This window comes from Catharus ustulatus, chromosome 5, assembly GCF_009819885.2.
Source record: "Catharus ustulatus isolate bCatUst1 chromosome 5, bCatUst1.pri.v2, whole genome shotgun sequence".
In the NCBI taxonomy this organism is placed as follows: Eukaryota; Metazoa; Chordata; class Aves; order Passeriformes; family Turdidae; genus Catharus; species Catharus ustulatus.
The window spans coordinates 41,754,712-41,779,839 of NC_046225.1; the positions used below are offsets into that span (position 1 = coordinate 41,754,712).

The 25,128-nt window shown below is 40.2% G+C and overlaps 1 protein-coding gene across 3 annotated transcripts; it reads right to left on the reverse strand.

Annotated features, from left to right (window-relative positions):
- Positions 1-775: 775 nt before the first annotated feature.
- Positions 776-22,037, reverse strand: DCTD (dCMP deaminase). 3 transcript variants are annotated; one of them, XM_033059340.2, is made up of 6 exons: positions 21,754-22,037; positions 17,166-17,277; positions 15,037-15,172; positions 5,590-5,706; positions 4,298-4,394; positions 776-2,408 (listed from the first exon to the last, which is right to left on the reverse strand). In XM_033059340.2, the coding sequence occupies exons 1-6, from the start codon at positions 21,954-21,956 to the stop codon at positions 2,330-2,332; spliced, it is 744 nt and encodes a 247-aa protein (XP_032915231.1). In that variant the 5' UTR covers positions 21,957-22,037; the 3' UTR covers positions 776-2,329. The 3 variants fall into 3 exon arrangements, with proteins under 3 accessions (XP_032915231.1, XP_032915232.1, XP_032915233.1); XM_033059341.2 differs by having other exon boundaries at positions 21,733-21,826; XM_033059342.2 differs by lacking the exon at positions 21,754-22,037 and adding an exon at positions 21,193-21,215.
- Between the last annotated feature and the right edge of the window lie 3,091 nt (positions 22,038-25,128).

Sequence of the window (25,128 nt, forward strand, 5' to 3'; positions counted from 1 at the left end):
CAAATAGTTCTATTCATGTTGAACTTGAGCTTCAGCAGCAGAAATACAGATTACTATATTTAGCTGTATTCTTTGTTTCCTCTTTTAAGTGCTTTTTATTCGGAAGTCAGAGCACTATCTCCCAAACCATTAAAGCAAAACAAAAAAAAACCTGAGAAGTGTAGAGAGTTCTGGACAGGCACAAAGCAAGGATCAAAACTTCTTTAAGATTTTCTCTAAAACATTACCCTCAAATTAAGCACACGGTGTCTCAAGAGTTGCATACATGCTTTTTCCTCTCCCATAAAGTCGCCCTGGAAATTTGAGTCCACTTACTGGCCTGAGTCAACTGACTATTACTCTGGTATCTTTTACATGTCCCTCTATTATATCAAAACCTGATCAGTAGAACTCTAAAATCCTCTCCTTTTCTCCAGTATTGCTTTTTATTACACAACCAGGGAAGTCCTGGGGGAAAAAATTGTTAATAAAAGAAAAGGTACTTTCCTAAAAAACACTGCTTCACTGCTTTCCTGGACATTGCTTCAAAAAACCTTTCAGGTTTTTATGCACATTGCATATTCACAGTATCCAAAGCCTAACATGAAACACTTAAATCACAGTGCATATTAATTTTAAGTCCGAACTTAGATTAGCAATTATGTATGAAATAGCAATTTTGCTGCAAAACCCAAAAATTCTGCTTCTTCTCTCCTGTCCTATTGTCAGACACATATAAGTCAACATGCTTCTACTTACTAATTCAGACCAAAAAAAAAAGATGCGCATAAACTGACTTAGTGACATTTTATTAAAGTAATTTTTCAGGTTTCATGCTTCCCCCACACACATATGTGCAAATTTCTTCTTCTGGCACTAGGCCACAGACCAATTTTGACGTGGAAAACAGCTGTAGGAAAAAGAAACTCAGAAATTATCTTATAAATGGACATATAATACATTACAGAGATCCCTTTAGTAGTCAAATGGTTCATGAACACTATACTTTATGTAATACCACAAATGCACAAAATATGCTTTCCATATGATTGCAAAAACAGCAGCGCTCTGGAGCCAAGTGCATGACTTAATATTATAATAATGAGTCTACTCCAGTGTAGTGGATTTTAATAAGACTTTAATAATACTGGTATGAAGCCAAATTACATAATGTCCCAAAATATGAAACAAAGCTTTGGTAGAGAAAATAAAAGCTCATTGAAGTATAACCACATTAAAAAAAAACAAAACAAAACCAACAAAACAAACAACCACTAATGTTATCTAAACATAGTCATTAGGCATATTTAATTTTTAAAAATCAAATTAGAGAAGAAGAACTCAAATCTATTCCCAGATCTCAAGATAAAATTAAAAAGGATATTATTTTAGGCAACATTTATGAAAATGGAGGTACTATGTCAGCACTGGGAAACAAGCTAACACTAAGTACATCTTTTGGCACAGATATCGATATGGATTGAATACCTCCAATTTCTCTCAAAGGACAAAAAGTGATTGTTACCTTACAGGTGGAGTTTAAGACTGAGTGATGTTGGATTATCTAGGAACAGCTTAGACCAAAAAAATTATTTTCTTTTACACATGAAAACACATTCAGTGTAAAAGTCCCAGAGGTAAAGCACCAAATTATTTACTCCCTCAAGCCCCTTAATTCTGGAGTCTTGGAGAAAACAAGGATTTGAAAGCACCTGTAAAGCTCACTCGGGCATGGACAATTCTCAGAACAGCTTCCTCTCCCAACCCTCCCCAAGTATGGCAATGTCAGATAGCAATTAAAAGAAAAATCAGCATTTCATTTGTTGGGTAACAAGCAGAATGCCATACATTCCTAAAGCTGTTAAACCTTTTAAATATTAGTGTTATGCTAGTTGGAAGATTAGCATTTGCATGGATAACATTTTTTATTCTTTATTAGGATCAACTGTTAAGATCCACATATCCAACAAAGAGATCATCTATTAGCATATTCCACTACTGCCTACAAGTACTGCTGTTAAACTGAGGCTAAATCCATGCTGACAGCCCATCAGAGCATGTGGTGACGAATACAGGAAGAATCAGAACAGTTTTCTTTACTTATATTGTTTAATCTATGTGTCTCCACTTTTTAAGCAGTTTTGGTAAAGGCATAAAAATTTTTAAAGTAGATTTAGATTCCACAAGACAAGATGAAGTGAGAGGGACATTTTTATGCCTTGTATTTCTTGTAATTCTACTTTAGCTACAGAAACCATTACAAAGTTGCAAGTAACTTCAAGATGAAAGGCATTAGCAGCTTTTTAGAAAAGGATAATCACACTCTTCCAAAGACTTAATGAGACATAATTCACAGAAGCTTTTGACTTGGTCTGCTGTTAATTGAATCAAAGTCGATGATGATCTTGCTACACCTTGGTTTGAATTCCCTAAAACAAAAAATAAAAACACTGATATTAGTGAGTAGTTAGTAGTTAAAATATTTTGCTTGCTTTAGTTCCAGCTAAATTTTTGAAGGAATAAAAAAATCCCAAAAAACACATCCTTGGATTCTTGTAGCTTTCTTCTCTATGGGAGCCAATTATAGTGCACCACACTGAGAGAAACCTGGACAAGAAAACTAAGACAAAAAGACACATGGGGTGGGTTACCCTGTATATTCTTCAGCTATTCGAATTCATAAATTACCCAGGAGTCAAAGGACTTTTACCAACTTAGCTGCAGGTGGTGGCATCATGTTACCAAGTCTGCGATTTTTGTTCTTATCTATTAATATTTCAAATATTTTAAGATATATTTAAAGATCTAGCTACAGATATAGGTATCCGAAAAATATTTAAATAATCTCTATGCGTATGCATATTAAAAAGATATTTGGAATACATTTTGATAATATTGATATTTGAACAATTTTTTCCTGCCAAGTTTTAGAAAAACACTTACAAATTTTTTGTCAGCATAATAAAATATTTTTTGTGGAAGGGGAACAGATCACATTATGCCATATTGGGTAAAACTCAAACTAGTTAAGAGGGAATAATTTAAAAATTATAACTTTAGAACTCTAAAATTAATACTGCCAAAAAATGTTTCCTTTTATTATCATTACAGCATCTGCTACAGCAATTAGCAAGGATGGTATACAGGGACTGAGCATATATTTTCCAGTCTACCAGTAAACAAAAGATTATGCTAATAGTGTGGATTTAGTGCCTAATTAAGCTCTGCAGTTCAGTTCAATTCAAGAGATTCATTAAGTACCACCTACACCCTCAGCAATCGATACAAGGATAAGTAACAGTCAACGAAGGAAAGCACATGCTGCTGACCACAGAAACTCTGAATGCTTTGTTCCAAGCAGCAATCTGAAATGCAAGAAACATTTCTCACCCTGGAGAAGTTACAAGATTTGACTTGCAAGAGAATGATTTATGCTTCTTAGTCAAACAGTCTTAGTAGACAGGAAATACACTGAAGGGCTAAAACTGAATTTCAAGTACTGCTGTGTTTTTCCATAGATGTTTCTTAGCCCAGTAGGTATCTTTCATCCTAAAATTTTATCTGCCAGAATTGTTATGTTTGCAAATTTTTCAAAGTCTTTATATTAATACTATAAAACTTTTTAGAGTTGCAAAGCCTCCCTGACTACATAATCAGCCTCATCCACAGCATGTTATTCCTATCAAACTCACTGTTGAACAGATTGTCTTTAGGTATCTCTGTCAGTATCTTTAAAAACGCCACTCTTCAAACATTTTTCAGATTATCATCACTTATAAGGCAAATATTCCAAGTTTTACCCTTTTCTCACCGGCTTGTTTGACACCTTCCCAAATTGACTGCAACAAAAAAACCTGAAGTTTCAATAAGGATGGAGTAATCCACAACAACAAGAACAAAAAAAAAAATCAGTTGTTTCAGTCCAACTCATACGATCACAGGATAATTCAGGCTGCGAGGGACTTCAGGAGATCATCTAACCCTACCTCCTGCTCAAAGCAGGGTCAAGGAAGACTCTTGCAAGTGCAATGTAATGAATAACCACTCCCTTGGCAATTTCACTTGCATTCCTGAACAAAATGAGTTATGGACCATTTTTTCATACAAACGTTTCAAAATTGAACTTCAACCATACACAAGACAAAGGAACGATGCAACAGTCCGTCAACCCAGTCCTACAGAGTAAGCCATTAACAAACACAACAGAGGGGAAAAAAGCTATATGACTGAAAGAAGGAAAACATTTGCCTTAAAGTTGGTCTCTTTTACACACCCCTTTTCTTCCATTCCAGAGTAAAAATAAAGTTAGTTCTCTCACCTGTATATAATACCTGCCAAATCAAACATCCGCCGTGCGGCTGTCATTTCTGTAGTGTCATGATACTTGTCAGACATGAAAATAACTTCCTTTATGCCTAAAAAAGTGACATAGAAAAAATGTTAGAATTACACTGAAAAAAATTAGTAATGTCAGACACACAAAATCAGAAGAGGCAGCATTCATCCACATACTCTTCAACTCCTTGGTACACCTCTACTCACAAATGTATGCTGTGCAGAACTGCTGAATGATCTTTGCCTAAATCACTTAGGCAGAGAAGAAATACAAAGGCTTCAAAAGAGAATTCACAAGCATTTCACAGGTGATCAACATCTTCCTGTGTTTGCCAGACAGCATGAATATCAATACATTGCAATTTAGTGCTGACCTAAGTGCATAAGGAAAAGGATGAGTGACTACATTGAGAACAAGCAGCCAATCTACCTTGAAGACCATTTGATTTTGATTCTATAAGTAAGAAAATTGTATGAAGCACAAATGCAGAGTCTTTCCCTCTTCACCTCTCTTGATTTCAAACCATACTGAACCAAAATAAAGAAGCTGCTTTCTGTTCGCTGCTTTCTTCTTATATTCCTGTGGCCATTAGTAGAGAGAGACAGTCCTCAGAACAGCAATCCATGCTGGGACTGCACGACTTCACTCAGTGAGCAAAATACATACTACTTTAAGCACAGATTTTTACAGAACTGAAGCCTGCTGCAGATACTGCCTAATCTCAAAAAAGAAGACACATTTAGGCCAGCACCCGCACTGCAGTGGCACAGATTTATAATAATTGTAATGAAAGACATAATTAAAGTAGGATCATGGAAATCTTACGACATTTATGAGCAAAGATATTTTTAAATCTTCAGATATCTACCATGCATCACATTCAAATTAAAATTTCATGTATATACTCCCAACAGACCTTTTGTCATGCAGAAGTTTATTTCTTTTTGCCCTACTCTATTCAATGTGCCAGAACACACTGTAAAATTGACAGTAATTATATGCAAAGCCTGTGTTGTTCTTTGGCAGCTCCTGGTCTAAGAAGTTACAAACCTAAATTAGAAGCACGTTTAGAATCACAGTAGATGCAATTAGCACTGGAAAAATTTGGCACCATTCAGATGCAAAAAACCCCCACAAGTAGCATCTTAGGAGGTTGACAGTGCAATTAATTTAGATCTAACATCAGCAATTTAACATCAAATACATCTATTAGAAGACACCAATGAGCAGGCAGCACTGCAACCCTGAAAAAGCAAGCTGGCACTACTGCTTACCTGCCTGGATGATGAGCTTTGCACATTCATTACACGGAAATAAGGCAACATACATGCTGCAGCCTTTCACATCAGCCGAGTTTTTGTTCATGATGGCATTCAATTCGGCATGGCACACTGATTAAACAAGAGAAGAAACAATTCATAATACTGATCATTAAAATAAATCGGTCAAACTAAAGTGTTACAATATAGCTGCTTACATCTTTTCAAAGGCAAATAGCTTGCACAGCTTGTCATAAAGGGCAGAGAAAGAAATAAAAGCAGAAATACCAAGATCAATGAAGGTCAATTGCTCTGACCAAGCTGCCGATTAGTAATGATATCATTAAGTGCATTAGCACTGCCATTTGCTAACACCTATTGCAGGCAACAAAGCCGTAGGCTGTGGGCCAAGCCCAAGCAACCACCCTTAGTGAAGCAATATCTCACAGCTTCACAACTCTCTGGAGTATCTAACTGCCAGTATAAAACAGCTCATTTATGTGTTTACATGCACAGATAGGAACGGTCTTATGGTTGTAGGAGCGCGCTGTGCACTCTTAAAGGCAGCAGAATCACCAAGTAAAACCCAGCAGCTCTGTCCTCTGGGTCTCAGAATGGCTCAGCACTGCTGCAGGATTCTCCCACCCCCAGAATACACAAGACACAGTCGGCCATAAAAACATCCAGCTTTAATATCAGAGTGACTTTACTGTTCATTAAGAGGTGCCAGACTTCACAAGCAGAAAAACAAAGTCCTGTATTTCTCCATGGATTTGAGATAGGCCAGGTAGCAATGGACCATCCTGCCTTACTCCACCATAACACAATAGCTCTTTCTGGACAGACAGCACCTCAGGGTTTCAGTGTTTGTAAGATCCACATGAGCAGATTATCTAATGTGTTACCAACACAGCTGAGGAGACTGCAGTTTCTGTGTCATCCACAATCAAGCTCTGAAAAAAACATTAGGATCTCTGCAAGAACTTCCTGTTTACTCCTAGGAATAACAGCAAGTTGCATAATTTATATACCTACCTACCAAGAAACTGCCTGCTGCCCTGACTTCTTAAACAGATGCTGAAGTGTGGTGTGGGTTTGAGCTCATTTAGAGACCTGCGTGTGCAAACATTAAGAGGTTTTCCACTGCTTGTTTTGAAGAATAGTTCTTTTTTTAAAAGTAGTTTTCTTTTCCCTTGTGCCCATGTGAAAATTAAAACAGACCAGGTTTCACAGCACAACTTCATAGTAAACTTGGTGCTATATGCTGACCTCTATGTGAATGATCTCACCACACAAATAACTAAGTGCAGTACCTTCAACACACAGGAATCGTTGCTGAATGGAAATGTTTTCCATATGCACTAGATGTCTACATGGAATTTTCTATACAACAGCTAACGCACTACAAATTTACTGCCTAACTTACAGCACACAAACTTTCTCATGCAGACATATCACAAAAGACCAACTTGCAAAAGAAAGCTCAGTATTGGCTTCTACCACGCCCATGTTTTGCTGACCACATACCTTCTCACAACCAGTAAAGCCAGAAACCAACACAAAAATAGGAAACTGGAAAAGAAAAAAACAACCAACAGCCAAGAACCATCACATTAAGGCTTCTTCCACTATTTTCACTGTTTCTATTGCTACTGTTATTGGGTTACACTGTATTTTAAATACATATCATTAAATGTATGAGAGATGCAGTTATATGAACGTACCCAGAAAATATGCAGAACTCCAAGTATATTACTAAGTTGCACCAATCTTATAAAGCCTTTACAATAAACAGTCGGAGAATTATTTTTCTGGGGCGATGGAAGATTGAGTAAAAGAGTGATATAATTTCCACAACTGGAAGTAGGGGTTATGTCAACAGGATAGAAACACCACTTTTAAGTTTCTTTGAGAAATATATTTATGTTCTAGGCAGCAGTTTAAAATATGGAAGGCCCCCAGAAAGAAGGATCTTTTCAAAGGCTCTCAAAACCAAAAAATAAACAAAACTAATTCCTTCAGTAAATATTTTTTCTTCGCTAAAACTCAGAAATCAGCCGTAAAACCAGAAAAGTTTCATTATTAGTACTGCAGCAAGTTTCCTTCCTGCACTAATGAGAGAAAAAGGTTCTTTTGGCAGACGTCTACAAACTTTCAACAACAAACCTCTTTCGAAGCAAAAACAAGATCAGGCCAAGAATAACTTATAGAAGATAATCAGCTGGAGCAAGGGAAAACCATAAATTTTGCCTCCTGACCATCTTCACACAATCTGAAGTTACGAAAAATTACAACTATCCCATGTGGACAGAAGACACAGCAACAATAAGAAACAGACTAATCATTCCAAGACAAAAAGTACTTAAGTCTATAACAATTTCAGCAAATTTTTCTTTCAAATAGAAAATTAGGTACATTTTTCTCATATCTAACCAAGTATTTTTTACTGAACTTACTGCAGAAACTAGTAAGGACCAGAACCTTGCACTGATTTCAGAAGTCATAATTTTCCATCTAGTGTTACTTTTTTTTAGCCTACTGGACTATTAAATACCAAACCATTTTGTCTCAGTTGCTGTGATTTGAAAGTATATTCTGGGGAACCACCATTACACGTGTCTTTGTTTTATACATCTCCCTACACATCTTCTACTTATAAAGGGATATTATGTCAGATGGTTCTTAAGAAGGTGCTGGCATCAGACAAGTATTTTTAAGGTTTGTCTCATCACTCTTAATTCCTTCTTCTTATATTCATCACTCTCTGACAAATAGGCATTGACCAGGTAAGATAGGTCTATTACCCCCAGATTTTTTCTTACAGACCTGTCCAGCTTTTTGAGAGACAGAAAACAAACCCAGAAGTCCAAAATCCCCCTTGTTTATGACCAACTAGTTTACCTTTGTTATGTTGTTATGTTGTATATTTGTTATGTATATTTGTTATGTGTTATGAAGCTAAACTGTTAAGAGCTCTTGCTAATAGTTACGAATTGTCCTCTCTGAAATAGTAAGAAGCTAACTTAACATTTCACAGGTGCACAATATTCAGAACTCTGAAAACTGTATCCTGAAGCAGACTAGTAAAACTATAAATTTTTACAATACCCTATGAGGAGCTCCAGAGCTTTGGTATTTTAAAAAAAAATTCACATATAGCCAACATAATATCAAATCCACAACACTGTTTTCCATTGTGGAAAAGTAGCTTGAAAAGTATTCTCAAAAGGCTTCATTAGCTGAAGAAATAACCATGCAACAAGAAGTTAAGTGTGTACTCTGACATTCCCACCCACCTGCTACTATGTTCATGGGGCAGGGGAGGGCGGTGTGCAGAAAAAAGGAAAAAAGCCAATGAATGACTGCTCCATCACTGGTAGTTAATTGCTAGGGTTTCTATCTCTTCTCCTCGCATGCTGGTTTTTGTTGCGTAGCTGAGGTAGTACTCATCCTTAAGATCACCTGTAAGTAAGAGACCCCTGCTTACCCTGTAATTGGTAATTTTTCAGGATTGAACAGTTAGCGTGTTGCCAGTGGGTTGCGGAAGTTACAGAAGTACAGTAATTTCACAACCATAAGGCGTACTGGACTATAAGGCGCACTTCTGGGTGTCGGCAAATTCCCGAACTTTTGCCGACATATAAGGCACACCGGACTATAAAACGCACTTTTTTTTTTTCAGCGAGGATCCGCCCTCAGCTCCCCCCGCATGGTTGCTGGCCGAGGCCGCACCTCCACCTGGCAGCCACAGGCCCCCTGGCCCCCTGTACCTGGCAGGAGCGGCGCCACAGGCCCCCGGGCTCACCTGCACCCGGCAGCTGCAGCCCCACGGCCCCCCCTCCACCCGGCAGCCGCGGCCCCGTGGCCCCGTCTCCACCTGGCAGCCATGCCCCTGCCAGCTCCCCCCGCGGCTCACAGCTCTCACTTCCGGGTTGGCAAATTTCTGAACTTTGTCCATATATAAGGCGCACCGGACTATAAGGCGCACTTCTGGGTTTGGGCCAAAATTTTAGTCAAAAGGGTGTGCCTTATAGTCAAGAAATTACTGTACTCTTCCCACATTCTAATCGTATTCTGGCTAGCAAGTTTATAAGAACCACAAGACAAGTCAAAGTTTCTAATACTGTTTAAAGGCTTAAGTACTTGATGAAGGCATGCTAGGGACCACCATAACTTTAAAGACCCTTCAAAGAAGCAATCAGAGGACGGGCTAGAATGACTTTTTTTAGTGCTATTAATTACTAATTGAGCCAGACTCAGAATTTTGTTATCCTTTACTTGCTGGAACTCTGCCACTGAACACAGCAAGAATCCCAGAAAGAGGGTATCAAAACATAAATTTCAGGAATGGAGTCTGCAGTGGCAACCACTGGGGGCAGCGGTTGATGGATCTGGAATCTGTAGAATAACATCTACTTTTTTCAACCTTTTTGAAAGCATAGGGATGGTTGCTGGTCACTTCATCAAGGGCAGGCAGGACACTGATGCTGGGTTGGTGCTGCCCTCAGCCTTTCCTGCTGTTTTCTCTTCTCTCTCTCCCTCTCTCTGTGTGTGTGTGTGTGAGCTGGAGAAGAGCAGCTGCTGTGATCAGGGCACAGAGGCAAGGATAACAGCAGCAGATTTGCTGGGAGTCCTGGCCTCTTCAGACTGCTGTAAGAAAAATGGAACCCCAGCCTCACTGTTTTCTTCCATGAATAACTAGAACAAGGAAATGAAGATAGGAACCCCTCAGCCCATTTATGAACATCATAAAATTTGCTAGGTCAGACCAAAGAAGCCCCTCTCAAAACTGAAGCAGCATTAGCTAACCTACCCTATTTCACAGTTCCTCCCATCCTGCTACAAGTTGGTTCTACTCCTAGCAGAACACAGATGTGCTTCTTAGCAGGCAAGTAGAAGAATTGTTGTTTCTAAATCTTCAAACTTTCTACACATTTGATGTATGACACCAGAATTGGGCAAAAATCCATGCAGGACAAGAGTGAGTGGAAACCATCTCCTTTAGATCTCCTTCCCAGCTGAAGCCTCATCTTTGCACTGCCAGTTGAAGAAAGAGCATCACACTTCTTCAGAGTGTCTTATCAAATTTTGTGTTGTCAAAATAACAGCTTCTATAAAACTAACATTTGCCTGAATATTGTTGAGTGTTCATTTCTCCTAGAAATTGACAAAAACCTCATAATCCTAACACAAGGAAATGTTAATAACAGTTTGTTTCATTTTACACAGCAGGTACTGTTCAATTAGAGCATACTTTTTGCCACAGCACATATTTTATGATATTTGAACCTGTATAAATATTTGTAAGCATACTTACTCAATATTTTCGGTATTGCTCAGAGGTTTTAAAATCTGCCAGTCATTTTAATTTAAAAACCTTTAATTAGAGACTGGTTGTTAAATGGACCTTCTTAGATTACAGTGGAGACAGAGGGCATAACAGGAGCACAGCAACTAGATTTAGTGGGAAGATTTGTGTTAATAGGAGAAAAATGCAGTATTTTAAATGACTGGTGAGAGGAAACAGCATCAACAAATCTTCAGATTCATCTAACAGAAACAGAGGGCACACTTTTGACTCTGAAAGACAGAATTTTGCCTAATTATTAAGCTTCTGCACACAGTACTGAACACAATGCTTCAGTAAGAGCTTTTAATAACATCTTAGTAGATGTTTAATAACATCTTAGTAAAACTGGCCTTCCATTTCTCTCATGTGCACAGACACATCCCTGCTGCTGTCACTGACTGGCAGCCTGAAGCCAGTTCCAACATAAAGACAAAATCCTGATTTTGTGCTGCGAAAAATGGCGGTCTGCAAAATACTCTGTGCTTTCTGATATAACAAGGCTATACTGTTCAAATACACACCACAACTAGAAGCAAGAGCCTTTATCCACTTCTACAGTCTCATAAGGAATGCACAGTATTGGTACAGGTGATCCACATCACTATTCCTCTAATATCCAAATACCTTGCAAATGTTCACATCCTCTAAGGAAAGGTGAACACTAGCTATCACATTTTGATGCCTTCTCCCAAGTAGCAACTCAAGTTACACCTGGATTTCTTAATCAAGCACAACACTGCCCCTAAGAGTGAGCTGTGCAGAACCCACTCTTGTGGGTGTGAGATAGATACAAACAGTATATTGAAGCAGACATGGGTAACCAAGACAGTGGTGAATTTCAGACTGACAAGTTTCAAGATACAGCAAAATTCGAGAGTGATAGGACTTATTTTACCTAACAACAGAAGCTCAAAAGGTAACTGTTATCAGTAAGTGCACAGGAAAGGAGGAAGGGTTAACCACAATGAATAAGAAAAGCTAAAAGAACATTGCTGGCACACACAAGAACCTAAAAACTAACCACAGATAAATTTAGGGTGGAAACTGGAAGATTTTTAGCCATGCAACAGTGATTCTGATCAGAGCTGTAGGGTCAATGCACCCATCAGTTCCTCTGGAGCTCAGTAAATTTGTTACAGGATCACTGAACACCGTTCTGCAAAGATTGCCTCTGGGTTCTATCCCCTACTATGTCAATGCTGCTAAACACAGACAGGGCCAGGGACTGACCCCTGGCCCTGAGGCCAACTGGCACAGACTGGCTAGTACTCATCTTAGGGCTCAATCAGCAACACACCGCCCTCGGCCCTGGGTTTCCTCAAGCTCTACCAAGTCCCACGACACCACAGTTATGTTGTGTTATCTCGGTTCAAAGTGCATAAAGAAGAGAGAAGACTTTTATGTACCCCACCAGAGAGGGATTTTCAGAGTATGAAACAGAGTATGTGTTGCATATCTGCCAGTATGGCCTGAGGGAAGGAGGGCTAAGCATACCATCTCAGCAGGCTTTGCATTATAAGCCTACACTTGAAGACTTTTCTTGAAGTCTTTATTCCACCCTGCCCTCTGGAGCACCACTGGAAGAGCAATACTGAAGCTTTGATCTGGAGAAAGCTAGTCAGAGTGGTGCAAAACACAGGAAGTGAGCTAAGTGTTTATGGCTAACCCACAAGAGTACCCAAGACCAGATCCAACCCCAGACCTTGTCTGTAGCACTGGAGATGCATGAAGTACCTCCAGAAGACATCTTCCAACTTAGTGTGGTGATACATGCACAATTACCATCAGCTTCATCTAATAAGCTACACTGCAGTGATGAAAGTGCCATCATTCCCATGATTAGCTAATGGAGCACACAGTAAGATTGTATTCTCTCTGAACAAGCCAGTCAGGAAATGCAAGGATAAAAAGTTCAATTTACACAACTGCTTGTGATGATTAGCAAAGGGAGAAGGGAAAAATGACAGTTTAATGAGATTTCAGCAGCAATTCTATGTGTCTCTGCATCTACCAGAATTTTTTTAAGCAGAAGATTTTTTTTATATATATATACTTGTCTGGTCTGTCAACTGTGCTATCAAGATTAATAAGAAATTGCTAGAGTTTAAATGATCTGTGAATTACAAAATAGGTTGTTTATTCATCACAGTAGACACTGTGTGTTACAAAGTTGTGATTTTTTTAATGAGGTGAAGACTAAGATAATGGGGGGAAGGGCAATACTTAGACCAACTCCTGGAAATCAATTCGACATTCCAAGCTGTTACTAGTTAGTTCATTTTTAAAATATCACATGTTCCACATCTTCTGCAGAGTTAACAAAAAGAAAAAAAATTCTCACATCATCTTGTACAAAGATTCCTCACAGTACTTTTAGTTTAAACTGGTCAGCTTGGATTTGAGTGCCTGGAACACGCTGGGATGCCAGAGACCACCCATGCTGAATTTAGCTCAGAACCGAAACCTTACAGCAGCATAAAGGTTCAACCAAAATCAATATTCTGTTTTCAGCATTTTATTTTTAATCAATGGCCTAACACTTGTTTCCTCACCCTATAAATAAACAGCAGTCATACTAAGTTGTACCATTATTGTCACAGCACTATATGTAAAACCAGTGGTTCAGGAGCAGACTTCAAATTTGGCCCAATATTGGGAATACACATTACAAAAAATAATATGGAATGGTCTCCAGCTTAGAAGTTACCATTGGAGGTTTTATAATAAATTTGTGACGTGAACAAGGACAAAGTACTGGGGTTTTAAGAAGTCAAAAATATCAAACTGATAAATTATGTGTTGAGCCACTGCATATCATCTTTCACTTCGATCCTATAGAAAACCAGAAAATGGTTTTTAGAAAGAGCTCTGAGTGAACTCAGACTATGCCAAAACTCATGCAAGTTTAATTTCTCTATCACACCAATTGTTAAAGTTACAAGTAAGAAACAGAATTAGTAGGCAGAGACAGATACTGGTCACTGGAAAAGAGGCAGTATTTCTCTGCAAAAGCTGAACTCTGGTGCTGACTTTTCCTCACTCATGCAGGGAGAAGGAAAATTTTCCAAGGCTCTGCATCTCTCTTTTGTGCTTCTCTGCCCTGCCATCCCCGAGCTCAGGACAGGCTGAGATGCAGCACAGGATGAAGAAGCTCCTGTTTATTCTGTGCTTGTGGCTTCTGCTGCATTGGTGTCACACACAGATGTGCAGCAGGAACTGGAGTGGGTAAGGAAAGATGAGGGGTGACTTAAGGGAGCATGGGGACTGTATGGTCTCTTACCAGTCCTAACCAAGGTTTCCTCCCCACATCAGCCATTGCAGGCCACAAGGCAGCTCTCAACCCCATTTCCACAGGTGGCAGATGGCACTCGCGGCGTGAAGCCTGAGGCAGCCCAGCCTCCTGCAAACCACACCTGATCCAGAAGAGTCAGCCCTGCTGAAAGGTTCACCAAATTTCAGAGCGGGCCCTTTAAATAACACTTACAGAAGGCCAAACTATGCCTACTGCAAAGACAAAGACAAGAGCCAAAGTAGCACTCAATCACATTTACCATGAAACCATCCTTGCTCTTCCTTCCTTTTGTCCATTTAGTAAATGGGAATCAAATCAGAGGCTGAAATAAACAATGAGTCACCTCACCCATAAAGGGTAGACCCACAGCACACAGACTTCAAGACAAATATTCAGCTTCTTCATAGTATATATAACCTATGCCATCAACACCTGAAATGGAAATTTCCCACAAGCAATTATAATTTTAATAACTGTATTTTAGACCCAATTACTTGTTTTGCACATACACACTCTGTAATTTCTGTGGAGACAAAAACACAGAAGTAGCAATCATCAGCATACACCACAACTGTGTGCTAATGAGCTGCTTCATATTTGCAGTCTTTCACTACCCAATCCAAAATGGATAATATTTATGAACCTATTTCACCAGGAAGTCAGTCCTTCCAAAAGACTGTGATTTTTATCCTGGAGTACCACATATGGGCACATTAAGAGTATCAAGTGAGTGGAAGGAAAATTGATTGATACTTTGCCAGCTGAACTTTCACAGATACAGACATCACAAGTATAACCTGTCAACCATAAGAAGCCTTACCATAAGGATATTTTGTGTCTAGTCTATTTGCTCCTGTTCTTGTCCAGGGTAGTACGTCATCACTGCAACCATTAGGCATCCCATTGTAGCCAATTCCAACAATCTTGTTTTCTGAATTGACAATGCAGGCACCAACCTAAATAAAATCACATTTATATAGTATCAACAGCATGCAAAACAATGTGTCAACAATAAAGATGAGACATGAATAGTCAGTCCTATGATTTTCATTTAACACATACAAGCTTCACTTAATATATTAAGTTACACCATCTAGTGAGCAGGGCTGTACCTAACTGGTGGGGCTTTGAAATAAGTCAGGGCAGATGTAACTCAGCTACCCCTTTGGTCATGCTGCTCCCATCCCAGCCTGCCAGCACTGTTCCTTGTCTGCTTACGAAATGAGCCTAGTTCAGGGATGTCTAGCGGTGACTTGATGATGCTTGTATCCCCAATCGTCTGTTCTGTTGGTGTTGGATATTGAGCTCTGCAGCTTTAAGAACTGGTTCCAGGAGTGAAGGGGGAGAGAAGAGGTGCAGAGTTTGTTATCAGAGACTGCACTTGCTCCCCTGTGTTCTTCACACAGACTGTGTTGTCTGCAGTGGACAGCGGGAGAGAGCTCTCCTTTGCTCTTGGTTAGTTTTTCTGGCTAGCTGAGGCAAAGAAGCTCCCTGTACTGTGTTTTTTTCCATTTTTCTTGGAACTGTTTGAACCTGTTCTGGACTGAAAACCCAGAGGAGGACCAGGAGCTCACACCTGTGGCATACCAGGCCTGGCCTGGGCCGCAGCATTTCCCAGCACCGGAGGGACTGAGAACAGACTGAGTGAGGTGGGCTGCAACCCACAGAAGGGACTCTTCTGAATCTGTCATCTCTTTGGAGCAGTGAGAGGTCTTGTTGTTTAGTATTGTTCATTTTTGTGCTGGGGAGTGCTTTGCCTGTTAAATAAATAGTTTTTTTTTCACTTCTCTCTGAGGAAATATTTCCCCAAACCAGTTAGGGGAGGAATCGCTTGAATCTGTTTCCTAGAGGAACCCCATTCAGAGGTTTCCTCCCAAATTTGCCCTAAACCAGGACAAGGGAGCAGAAACAGCACTGAATGAACCCTAGTAACATTTAAGTTCAGCTCCCCAAAGTAGCTTTCCCAGCAGCAGTATGAGCAACATGAGCAAAATAAAAGTTCTGAAAGATGAAACAGAAATGCAAGTGGTGGCTTTGCAGGCCTCACAAGCCTTTGTGGCTTGCTGCAAACATGCACTACAATTCCAAACCTTTTAACTCCCACACTTCATTGCTTCAACCCAAGATTACAAAGAGACTCTTCCTAAAGAATGTGTCCCATTTTTTATGTTTTCTGCCCATATTATTTGTTGAAATTGCAATTCACACAGTGTGTTTATCAATTAGGCCTTGGTTACCAAAACTTTAGCCCCAAGTGAATAACCCTCAGAGAGCTAAGTGCCATAATGTACAGAAAGAAGTGAACAGATTGTTTTTCTGGGAAAGAAGTGAACAGATTGTTTTTCTGGGATTTGCTTCCTGATTTTTTTCACACAAAGGAAGTCTAACAGGATAACTGGATCCTGCAGAATAGCATGTTTCAGGAGCTGTATCAATCACCTGAACAATATTGAACAGAGGCACATGAAACACGTGAAAAATGGGAACAGACAGTGAAGCATAGGGAACAGGGGATCCTGAGGAAGGAACAAACTAGACGAAAACTCCAGTCAACCCAATAACAAACAAATACTCTTACAGGTGAGGAAAAGAAACTTGTAAAACGTTGTGTCTTAAAAAATTACAACCTAAAACTTCCAGCAGTTTTATCCTCCTCTAAAAGTAATTATATTTACAGGAAAAGGGAGACAAAACTCATGTGTTATTTTAACTTCCAGATGAAAAGATGATTTATAAAACTCCAAGCTACAAACGTACACAGAATTACACATATGAGGTCAGGCCCAATAAGAGAATTTTTGTAACAGAAGGTGCTGACTATGTTAAAAACTGAATAGCTATACACTGAAATAACTTGTATAAAGAAATCCCTGAAACTGTTATGAGTACATCTAATGCGATATGCAATATAGATCAGGTTATTTTTATTATTATATATTGCCTTCTTACCTGAGAGCTTGGATCCTTGCTTCTTTGTGCTGACAGAAAAGCTACTGCCATAAAATATTCAGGCCACTCCAAATAATCCTCCCTTTTTTTGCAGGATCCTTCACTGCTGAAACTATAGTTTATAGAAAAAAACAGTCATCAGCAAACACCACAGACCTAGAGTTACTATAAATTCTATTATTTTAATGTGCATTTTTTGAAGTTTAAAGTAATCAGAATCAGAATGTGGCTAAGACCACACATTCACTAATATTTTGATAGTAAAACCATCAGTGTTAATTGCTTTCCAGGAACTTATACATGCAACATTGGAAAAGGCATCCAAGCAAGGTTGCATATTTCAGTCTTAGATAAGAAGGCTGAGATATTCAGAGCACCCAGCAATTCAAAGACAGAGCAATTTATCTTTTATAGATAACACCTTGTATATTTCTAAGGTTCTGGCATATCATGTACTGCCATTCTTTTCACCCAAACAACATAATCTTTTTTTATGATGACTGTGATAACTGCCAGCCTCTAATCTAAGTTATTTCGTAATTCTGCCTACAACAAGTGCTCTGTAGTTTCCTATTTGGTAACTTCCTCTGCAGGCATTAATTTCTAACCATACAGTTATCACTGTAAGTTTACCTCTTGTTACAACATTTACCACCAAAGATCTGAGGCCATTCCAAGAGTTCCCTGCTAATTTTCTCGAGATTATGTTTTATGAAAGCCTTCTGAAAACTGACAGGAGATGGGTTCAAGAACTTTTCCTTTAAATAGAATATATGAAATGCCACAAAAGGTTGCTTCTTTCCCTTCCCTGAAGGGTATATTTGGGGGAAGGAAGAAGGAAAAAAAGGTGATACATCATTTTCTCTTGCCTGCTTATGGGTGTACGACACAACAGGGGAATTTCTATGCTTTTCAGCTCAAAGAAAAGAAAAGCAGACATCTCTCTCTCCACACATATGTTTAAGCTTTGAAAATTTCAAACAAAAGATCAAATTGAAAGAAATTTCCCCAAACTCTCTCACCTATCATTGCTACAACTTGAAACCAAACCAATGGAACATCTCAAATACAATGATTAGCCTACCAAAATACAAGGGGCACAGTACTTTTTCTCTTTTGCTCCCCTTGCCAAAGACTACAGCTTAGCACCAAGATACCCTTCTTGTGATGTACAGCCATGCAGAAAAATATATCACAGGTAACTGCAGGCAGCAAAAAATCACCTAGCAACACTAGTACCAGCACTTTCAGAAGACAAAACATTAGAAGGCAACTGTTTAGTTAATCGTTATTTTTATAACTAAAACCATGTATTATTAGAAGCTTGCAGTTAGCATGTCATAAAGAGGTTACAGTTTGAGTGAAAACAATGCCAGCACATGATAAAGCTGTACTTTAGAAACCTACAAGGTGCTATTTACCAAAGATAAATTGCTGGTTTTGAATAGTCTGTACGTGGCACATTACAAGTTAGCAATTTTGGCTTGTTCTTGGAAATAGGATCATCTTTAAGGCTACCATCTCAAAGTAGAGGGAGGAACACACACTCTTGATGTGAACCCACACACCTCTCTCATACTTTGACAAATAGTGCCCAGAGCTGCCAATTGTCAAACACACAAATCAAATACGTGATTCTAAGAATGCCCAAACTGACTTGAATCACTGTAACTAAAGGTTTGGGGCTATATCCTACCAAGAAGCAAAAGTGCTCAGAGAAAGAAGAGATTAAAGACATGCCCTCACACCACTCTCTGCCAAACTGAACTTTGACAGGTTAACTGAAACATCAAGAAAACATTTCAGCTAGGTGATTATTTAAAATATCTCAAAAAAAGGGATTTACAAAATCTAAAACACAATTGGACTTTAAATGATCACTCCTGGCTAAGTGACATTCACGGTGATGCCTTTGGAGAGGAATGAAACACAATGCAGAACTATACTGAATAAAATATTCTGGGAAAAGGGCTCCAGAAAGACAGTATTACTCTGAACTAAGAGGTTGTGAGAGCTCCTTTTGTTAAATTATTCCCTAGCAACTCTACTTATTCAAAACATAACAAAAGCTAGTATTTACTGTTCTAATAAATACAGAACTGTATGTAAGTGGAGGTCTCTCAGAGTACCAAGTTCACAGGGAGAGGAGCATATCTAAAAAATAAGCAGGCTTACATCAAAGAGAACATAAAAACCCCTCAAAGCCCTTACTCAATTACTTCTAGTTAACATCACCGTGTTTGGCAAGATAATTCCCTCAACTCAGTGCACAAGAACTCAAGAGTGTGAAATGGGTATAAACCACTTAATTTCTGATTGAGCAGAAGCCAAGGCCTTGGCTAGCAGTCAAGCACACAAATGAAAATCAGTTTATGGATAATCTTCTTTATGCTCATTTGCAAGTTCTAGAATTGCATGAATGAAAGCTACTCTAGAAAACACTATAGTTGGCTGTAAAACAGGCAATCAAAGCTTACCCTTAGGATAACCCATATCAACTTATGAACAAAAACAACAGAAACTGAAAGCCATGAAGAATACTGCTAAGAACAACATGGGAAAGAAAAAACTGAATTTTAGAATAATTAGTAGTATACAGAAAATTTTGTAAAGGTTATTTTAAGGGAAAATGGAGAAAAAGATTCGATAGCTAGAGAACATTGCCTCCCTTTCCACTTCTTTTTCATCCATCTAGACTTCAAGTAAGCTGTAACACCATAAGAAAAAGGAACAAATGTGATTCATCTACAGTAATTTCATGACTATAAGGCGCACCCTTTTGACTAAAATTTTCCCCAGAACCCGGAAGTCTGCCTTATAGTCCGGTGCACCTTATCTGATGGACAAAGTTCAAAAAATTTGCCTACCCGGAAGTGAGAGCTGCGAGCCACGGGGGGAGCCGGCAGGGCCATGGCTGCCAGGTGGAGGCGGGGCGGAGCGGCGGCAGGCACCCCCCAGCCCCGGTGAGGCAGCACGGAGGGGCGGTGGCCATGTCCTGGCCCCGCCAGATACAGGCGGGCCTGGGGGCTCGCGGCACCGCCCCTGCCGGGTACAGGCGGGCCCAGGGGCCAATGGCCGCTGGCTTGAGGTGGGGCCTTGGCCAGAAACTGTGCAGGAGGAGCTGGGGGCAGAGCCTCGCTGCAAAAAAAAAAGGTGCACCCTATAGTCCGGTGCGCCTTATCTGATCTACAAAGTTGCAAATTTTGCCGACTCCTGAGGGGGTGCACCTTATAGTCCGGTGCGCCTTATGGTCGTGAAATTACTGTACTTTAAAAAATGGTCTACCATAATGAAAATTCCTTTTGAGAATCCTAAAACAGAATTTATCACCTCAATTTTTTTCATACAACAATCATGAGTCAGCTATACAACAATATAGTACACCTGGAGGACTGGGGGGTATCAGATCAACCTCCCTCTTTTTTTTAAGGTTTTTCCTCTACTTCCTCATCTTTGATGTCATGTGCATTACGTTACAACTCTTTGAATAGTATTATTCCCCAGTGTCACGTATACTAATGAAGACCAACTATCAATACCTTGGCATTGAAATCACGAGTAAAAAATGAAGTTTGTATTAAAAATAAGAAATAAACATCTTCAGCTAAACTCTTGTTCCCCAAAAGCCAAACAGGATATGGCTCTTGATGATCTTCAATACAAGCTTCGTCTTTAAATTTCATATTTTTTGATCACTATTAGATTCAATTAATGTGGGATTTCCTTTACTTGAGGCTTCTCACCTTTCCCCTCATACAGGGACTGAGCTAGGGTCATTACCTATTCCATACTGGGAGGGAAGGTTTTGAAAGAGAAAAACTCAATCTTTCTCACAGAAAAACAATACTCAGTGCATTGCAAATTAATTATATTCACGATTTTCTTGGGAGATAACCCATCAAACCTGTAAAGATAAACACTGTGTATGAATACTGAGCCTCAATTAAGCAGTACAAGAACACTTCCCTTCACTGAACCTACTTCACTTTTACAGTCACTTCTGACTAATTAATTGCATATTACTCACGCCGGTCCTCATTTCCGGAAATAATGAACACACGACACCCTGCCAGCTCTTTTCCGTATCCCAGCCATTACCAAACTCAGGTGAACAGGCCATGCCCTCACCACAGGGCCTTTAGGGGCTTCAGGAAACGCCTTCCCACTGGGACGGGCTTCTCCCGGCACGGCGCGGCCTGCGGGAGCCCCCGGCTGCGCGCACCTTCCCCTCCTTGCCTCGCCATCCCGCCCCGGAGGATTCCAGCTTTCCTCCCTCGCGTCCCAGAGGATTCCAGCTTTCCTCCCTCCCGCCCCGGAGGATTCCAGCTTTCCTCCCTCCCGCCCCGGAGGATTCCAGCTTTCCTCCCTCCCGTCCCGGAGGATTCCAGCTTCCCGCCCTCCTGCCCTCAGAGGCCGCCGCGGCCGCATCACCCAGGGCTTCGCCCACGGGCGGCAGCGGCCCGGCCCGCTCGGAGAAAGTTTAGTCAGCCGGCGTGCTGGGGGAGCGCGGTGGCGGTGGGAGAGGGAGCGGCGGGATGAGGGCCGGGAAGAGCCTGGGGAGACTTACCCGGGCCCCGCACTCGCGTACCCGTTCTGCTGGTGGCCGGGCTGGGGGCCGCTCATCCTGCCGCGGCCACGCTGCTCTCGGCGCCACGGGCGGGCGGGGCGGGGGCGGGCCGGGGCTGCCGGGCCCGGCTTCGGATGCGCCCGCAGCGCCCGGCTACTTATCCTTCTGCAGATCCCGCTGCACCTCGGGCTGCTGCGAGCTTCTGCGAGCTTTTGCGACACCATAAACCAGTCACTTGAACGTCTGCTCAATTTTCTGACAGATGTTGCTTCTAATGTCACGCTTTGACACAAGCATGCGGGTTTTCGCCCTGCTCGCGCTCTTGAGGTAAATGCTGTTCATTAAAAGTTTGATATTAACGTATTAAAGCATTGAAAAATCGGAGTTTTTATTTGTTCTCTGGATATAAAATTTATGTGGAAATTGAGTTATGGTTTATTAATACCCCCAGTTGCTGCTAGGTCGTAGAAGTCTCCCAGGATGCCCAGGCAGCTGAACATATATATATATAAGCCATTACGGTGCAAAACAAGAGGTATGATAACAAATATGAAATGTTGGTATGATGTGTTTGTGTTCGTCATGTGAGAAGCTGCCCACCTTGGCTGGCTGGCTGCCACTGGGACATGCCTTTGCGGAAGCACTCAAACGGGAGCAAGGTACACATGTTCGCTCCACGGGGCTGCGAGGCATCCAGTGAAGACTGCCCAAACCCAGCCGAACGTGACCAATTCGGTTCCCACTGGAGGCAGTGACAGGGGCAGCGAGCTCAGTGATGGACAAAAGGAAAACACTTGCCTTTGAGAGCATCCCCAAGAGGGATTTGTGTGCACAAGCCGTGGGTTCACACTGTGTGGGAGCTGCACCACTGATCTGAGTGTGATCTACTGACATGGCTGAGAGAATGGTTTCCTGCAGCCTGGTCAAAAATATTCCTCTTCATCCAGGAAGATGCTTCCGGTTGGAAAACAGGACTTTTTTGGGAAACTGGGTACACAGCAGTCCTATCTCAGGAGTTGTCTTTATAGCTCCCCCTTACTGACTATATGCACAGCAAATTGCACAAGTGAGTACCTTACTACACCAACATGAGTCCAAGAAGATGGCTAAGCCAAGGAACCTGCCATGCTCATAGTTATCCTTGAAGCTGTGCCAAATCAGAAAGATCCTGCAGTGATCAACACAGAAGAGCATTACTGATAATATGTTTTCATATTAAGATTGCTATATCAGTTAGCTTTTTTGTTTTTAGACAACTGACAAATTATCAAATGTTAAAATGTTACTTAATTTCACAGATATTCCTATTCAGTTGTAACCAGAAAACTTGGCAAAAGCAACCTGTTATACTTCAACTGACAAATTCTCCAGCCCTCAGAGTGGGGAAACATATAGCTATTTCAGCTTGCAAGACTTCAATTGGCATAATTTCATATGGACGACAACTGTTCATGCATGGTTTGTTAATGAATGAAAAGGAACTATTTAAATGCAAGGAAACAAATTTAATGAAAGTAGCATCACTCAGGAAAGCATGAGCCTGAAGGTGAAATGAAAGGCCTGACTACGGCTGATCATGAAGAGAGTTAAAGAGCACTTAATTAATCTGGAGGAAGCAACATAGCATAATTCAGTACAAAATGTTCTCTACTGTATATCTGTAAATCTGTTCCTGCACTGTTGAAGTATGAATTAAAATTGTAGCACTACAATTATCCATGCCGAATTTGTTATTTTTCATAATTAGGATTCTGAGGATAAACCATAACATCTACTAACTGCTACTATTTATAACACAGTAGTGATATTCGGCCTGAAGAGGGAAACTTGTGGTGAAATTTTATTTAGTAGACTCCTATAATGTTGCTAAGTGACACATCTTCTGGAAACCTTGCTACATTTTTATTTCCTCAAGGTTTTTTCAAAGAGTCATGCTGAAAACTTCTCTTGTTGCCAAGTCATGACTGTTCTTCTGACAATGTACTACTGCATCTGACATAACAGCCTCTTTCTCTAAGTACACATGAGAAGAAGGGTACACTTGGACCAGGTAAGATTTAGGCCAGGATCCTGTGTTCTAAACACAGGGTTGTGCTGAGGATAGGTAGCCTGACTTACTGCAGGTAAAGTCATGCTGCTTGGCAGGTTCCATAAGAACTTCTCTGGCAGTTGCCTGCTTTGCAAAAGCAGCAGCTACCCTGGATCAGCTGTCTGAATCCTCCTCTCCATTAACTCTGAAATCCAGAAGCTTATTTGCACCTTTCATCTGTCTTAGAACCATTCACATGTCTGTGACAGAACTAGAGGGCTCTAACTCAAAGCCCCTGTTTAGACAGACATGCATTCAAATAGGCCAAATTTTAAATTTATGTCTGGACTCTAGTCCTGTCCTTGAACATTCCTCTCTTGTTCCATAGAAGGAGGAGGTATGTAAAAAAGCTTCAAGTATCTCAGGTAATCTTTCATAAGTTATTTTTGTTTGTGTCTCATTCCCTAACAAGGTCCTGAGTGTGGACTATCATGACTTTGCTGGATAGATGTCAATAAACAATCTAAGCTGATTACAAATACTTTAGATGCTCTTATTAACGAAAAGTGATACAAGTTGGAAAGACATGATAAACCATCTGTCAAGTTGCTTATATTTTTAGCTTACTTCTTATGAAACACTCACATCCACCTTTTGTCAATTTTGATGAAAGCAAACTAAGTCGAGTTTGGGGAACCCCCAGTTTATAGACCCTACTGCCCACTTTCTTGCTGCTTGCCAACAGACTCTTCCAACTTTGCAGGCAAGCAAGATCTCTCCCCAAATTACCATATGTACAAGTTGTTGCTCAGAGAGTAATGTTTGCCATTTGGCAGAATATGGAGCATGCAATTTGGTAGTCCACCCTGAAATCAATCTCAGAACTTAAGGGAAAAGTAAAAAGAAATTGCTAATGAGCTGTTGTCTTTTTCTCTAATATAATGAATTTTTCAAGAACTAATTACTAGGTTTGAAGAGAAAGACAAACAAATACATATTACAGTATGTCTTTATGTCTTCTCTATCTTAGAAGTAATTGCTTATGGTGAGAATAATTTTCATGGCTAGGGAACATTATTTTTTATGTAAGACTCATCTTCTAAATATTTTTCCAAATAGGAATTTCTACCTGAGTTAAACTTTTCCATCCATACTCAGTTACTGCCTCAAGAACACATTAAACACAAATATAGCTGCTGGTATATGCTGCAGTTCTGAATTTCTATAGATAATGTAATAAAGAATATGAAGTTATGGCTTCCTCACTGCTCAAATAACATTTGTTGCAATGCCAGGCTTTGTACTGTGAATAAGTCCTACTTTGGAACCTCCTTGCTAGAAGACCTAAACAGGGTTAGCTGCAGAAG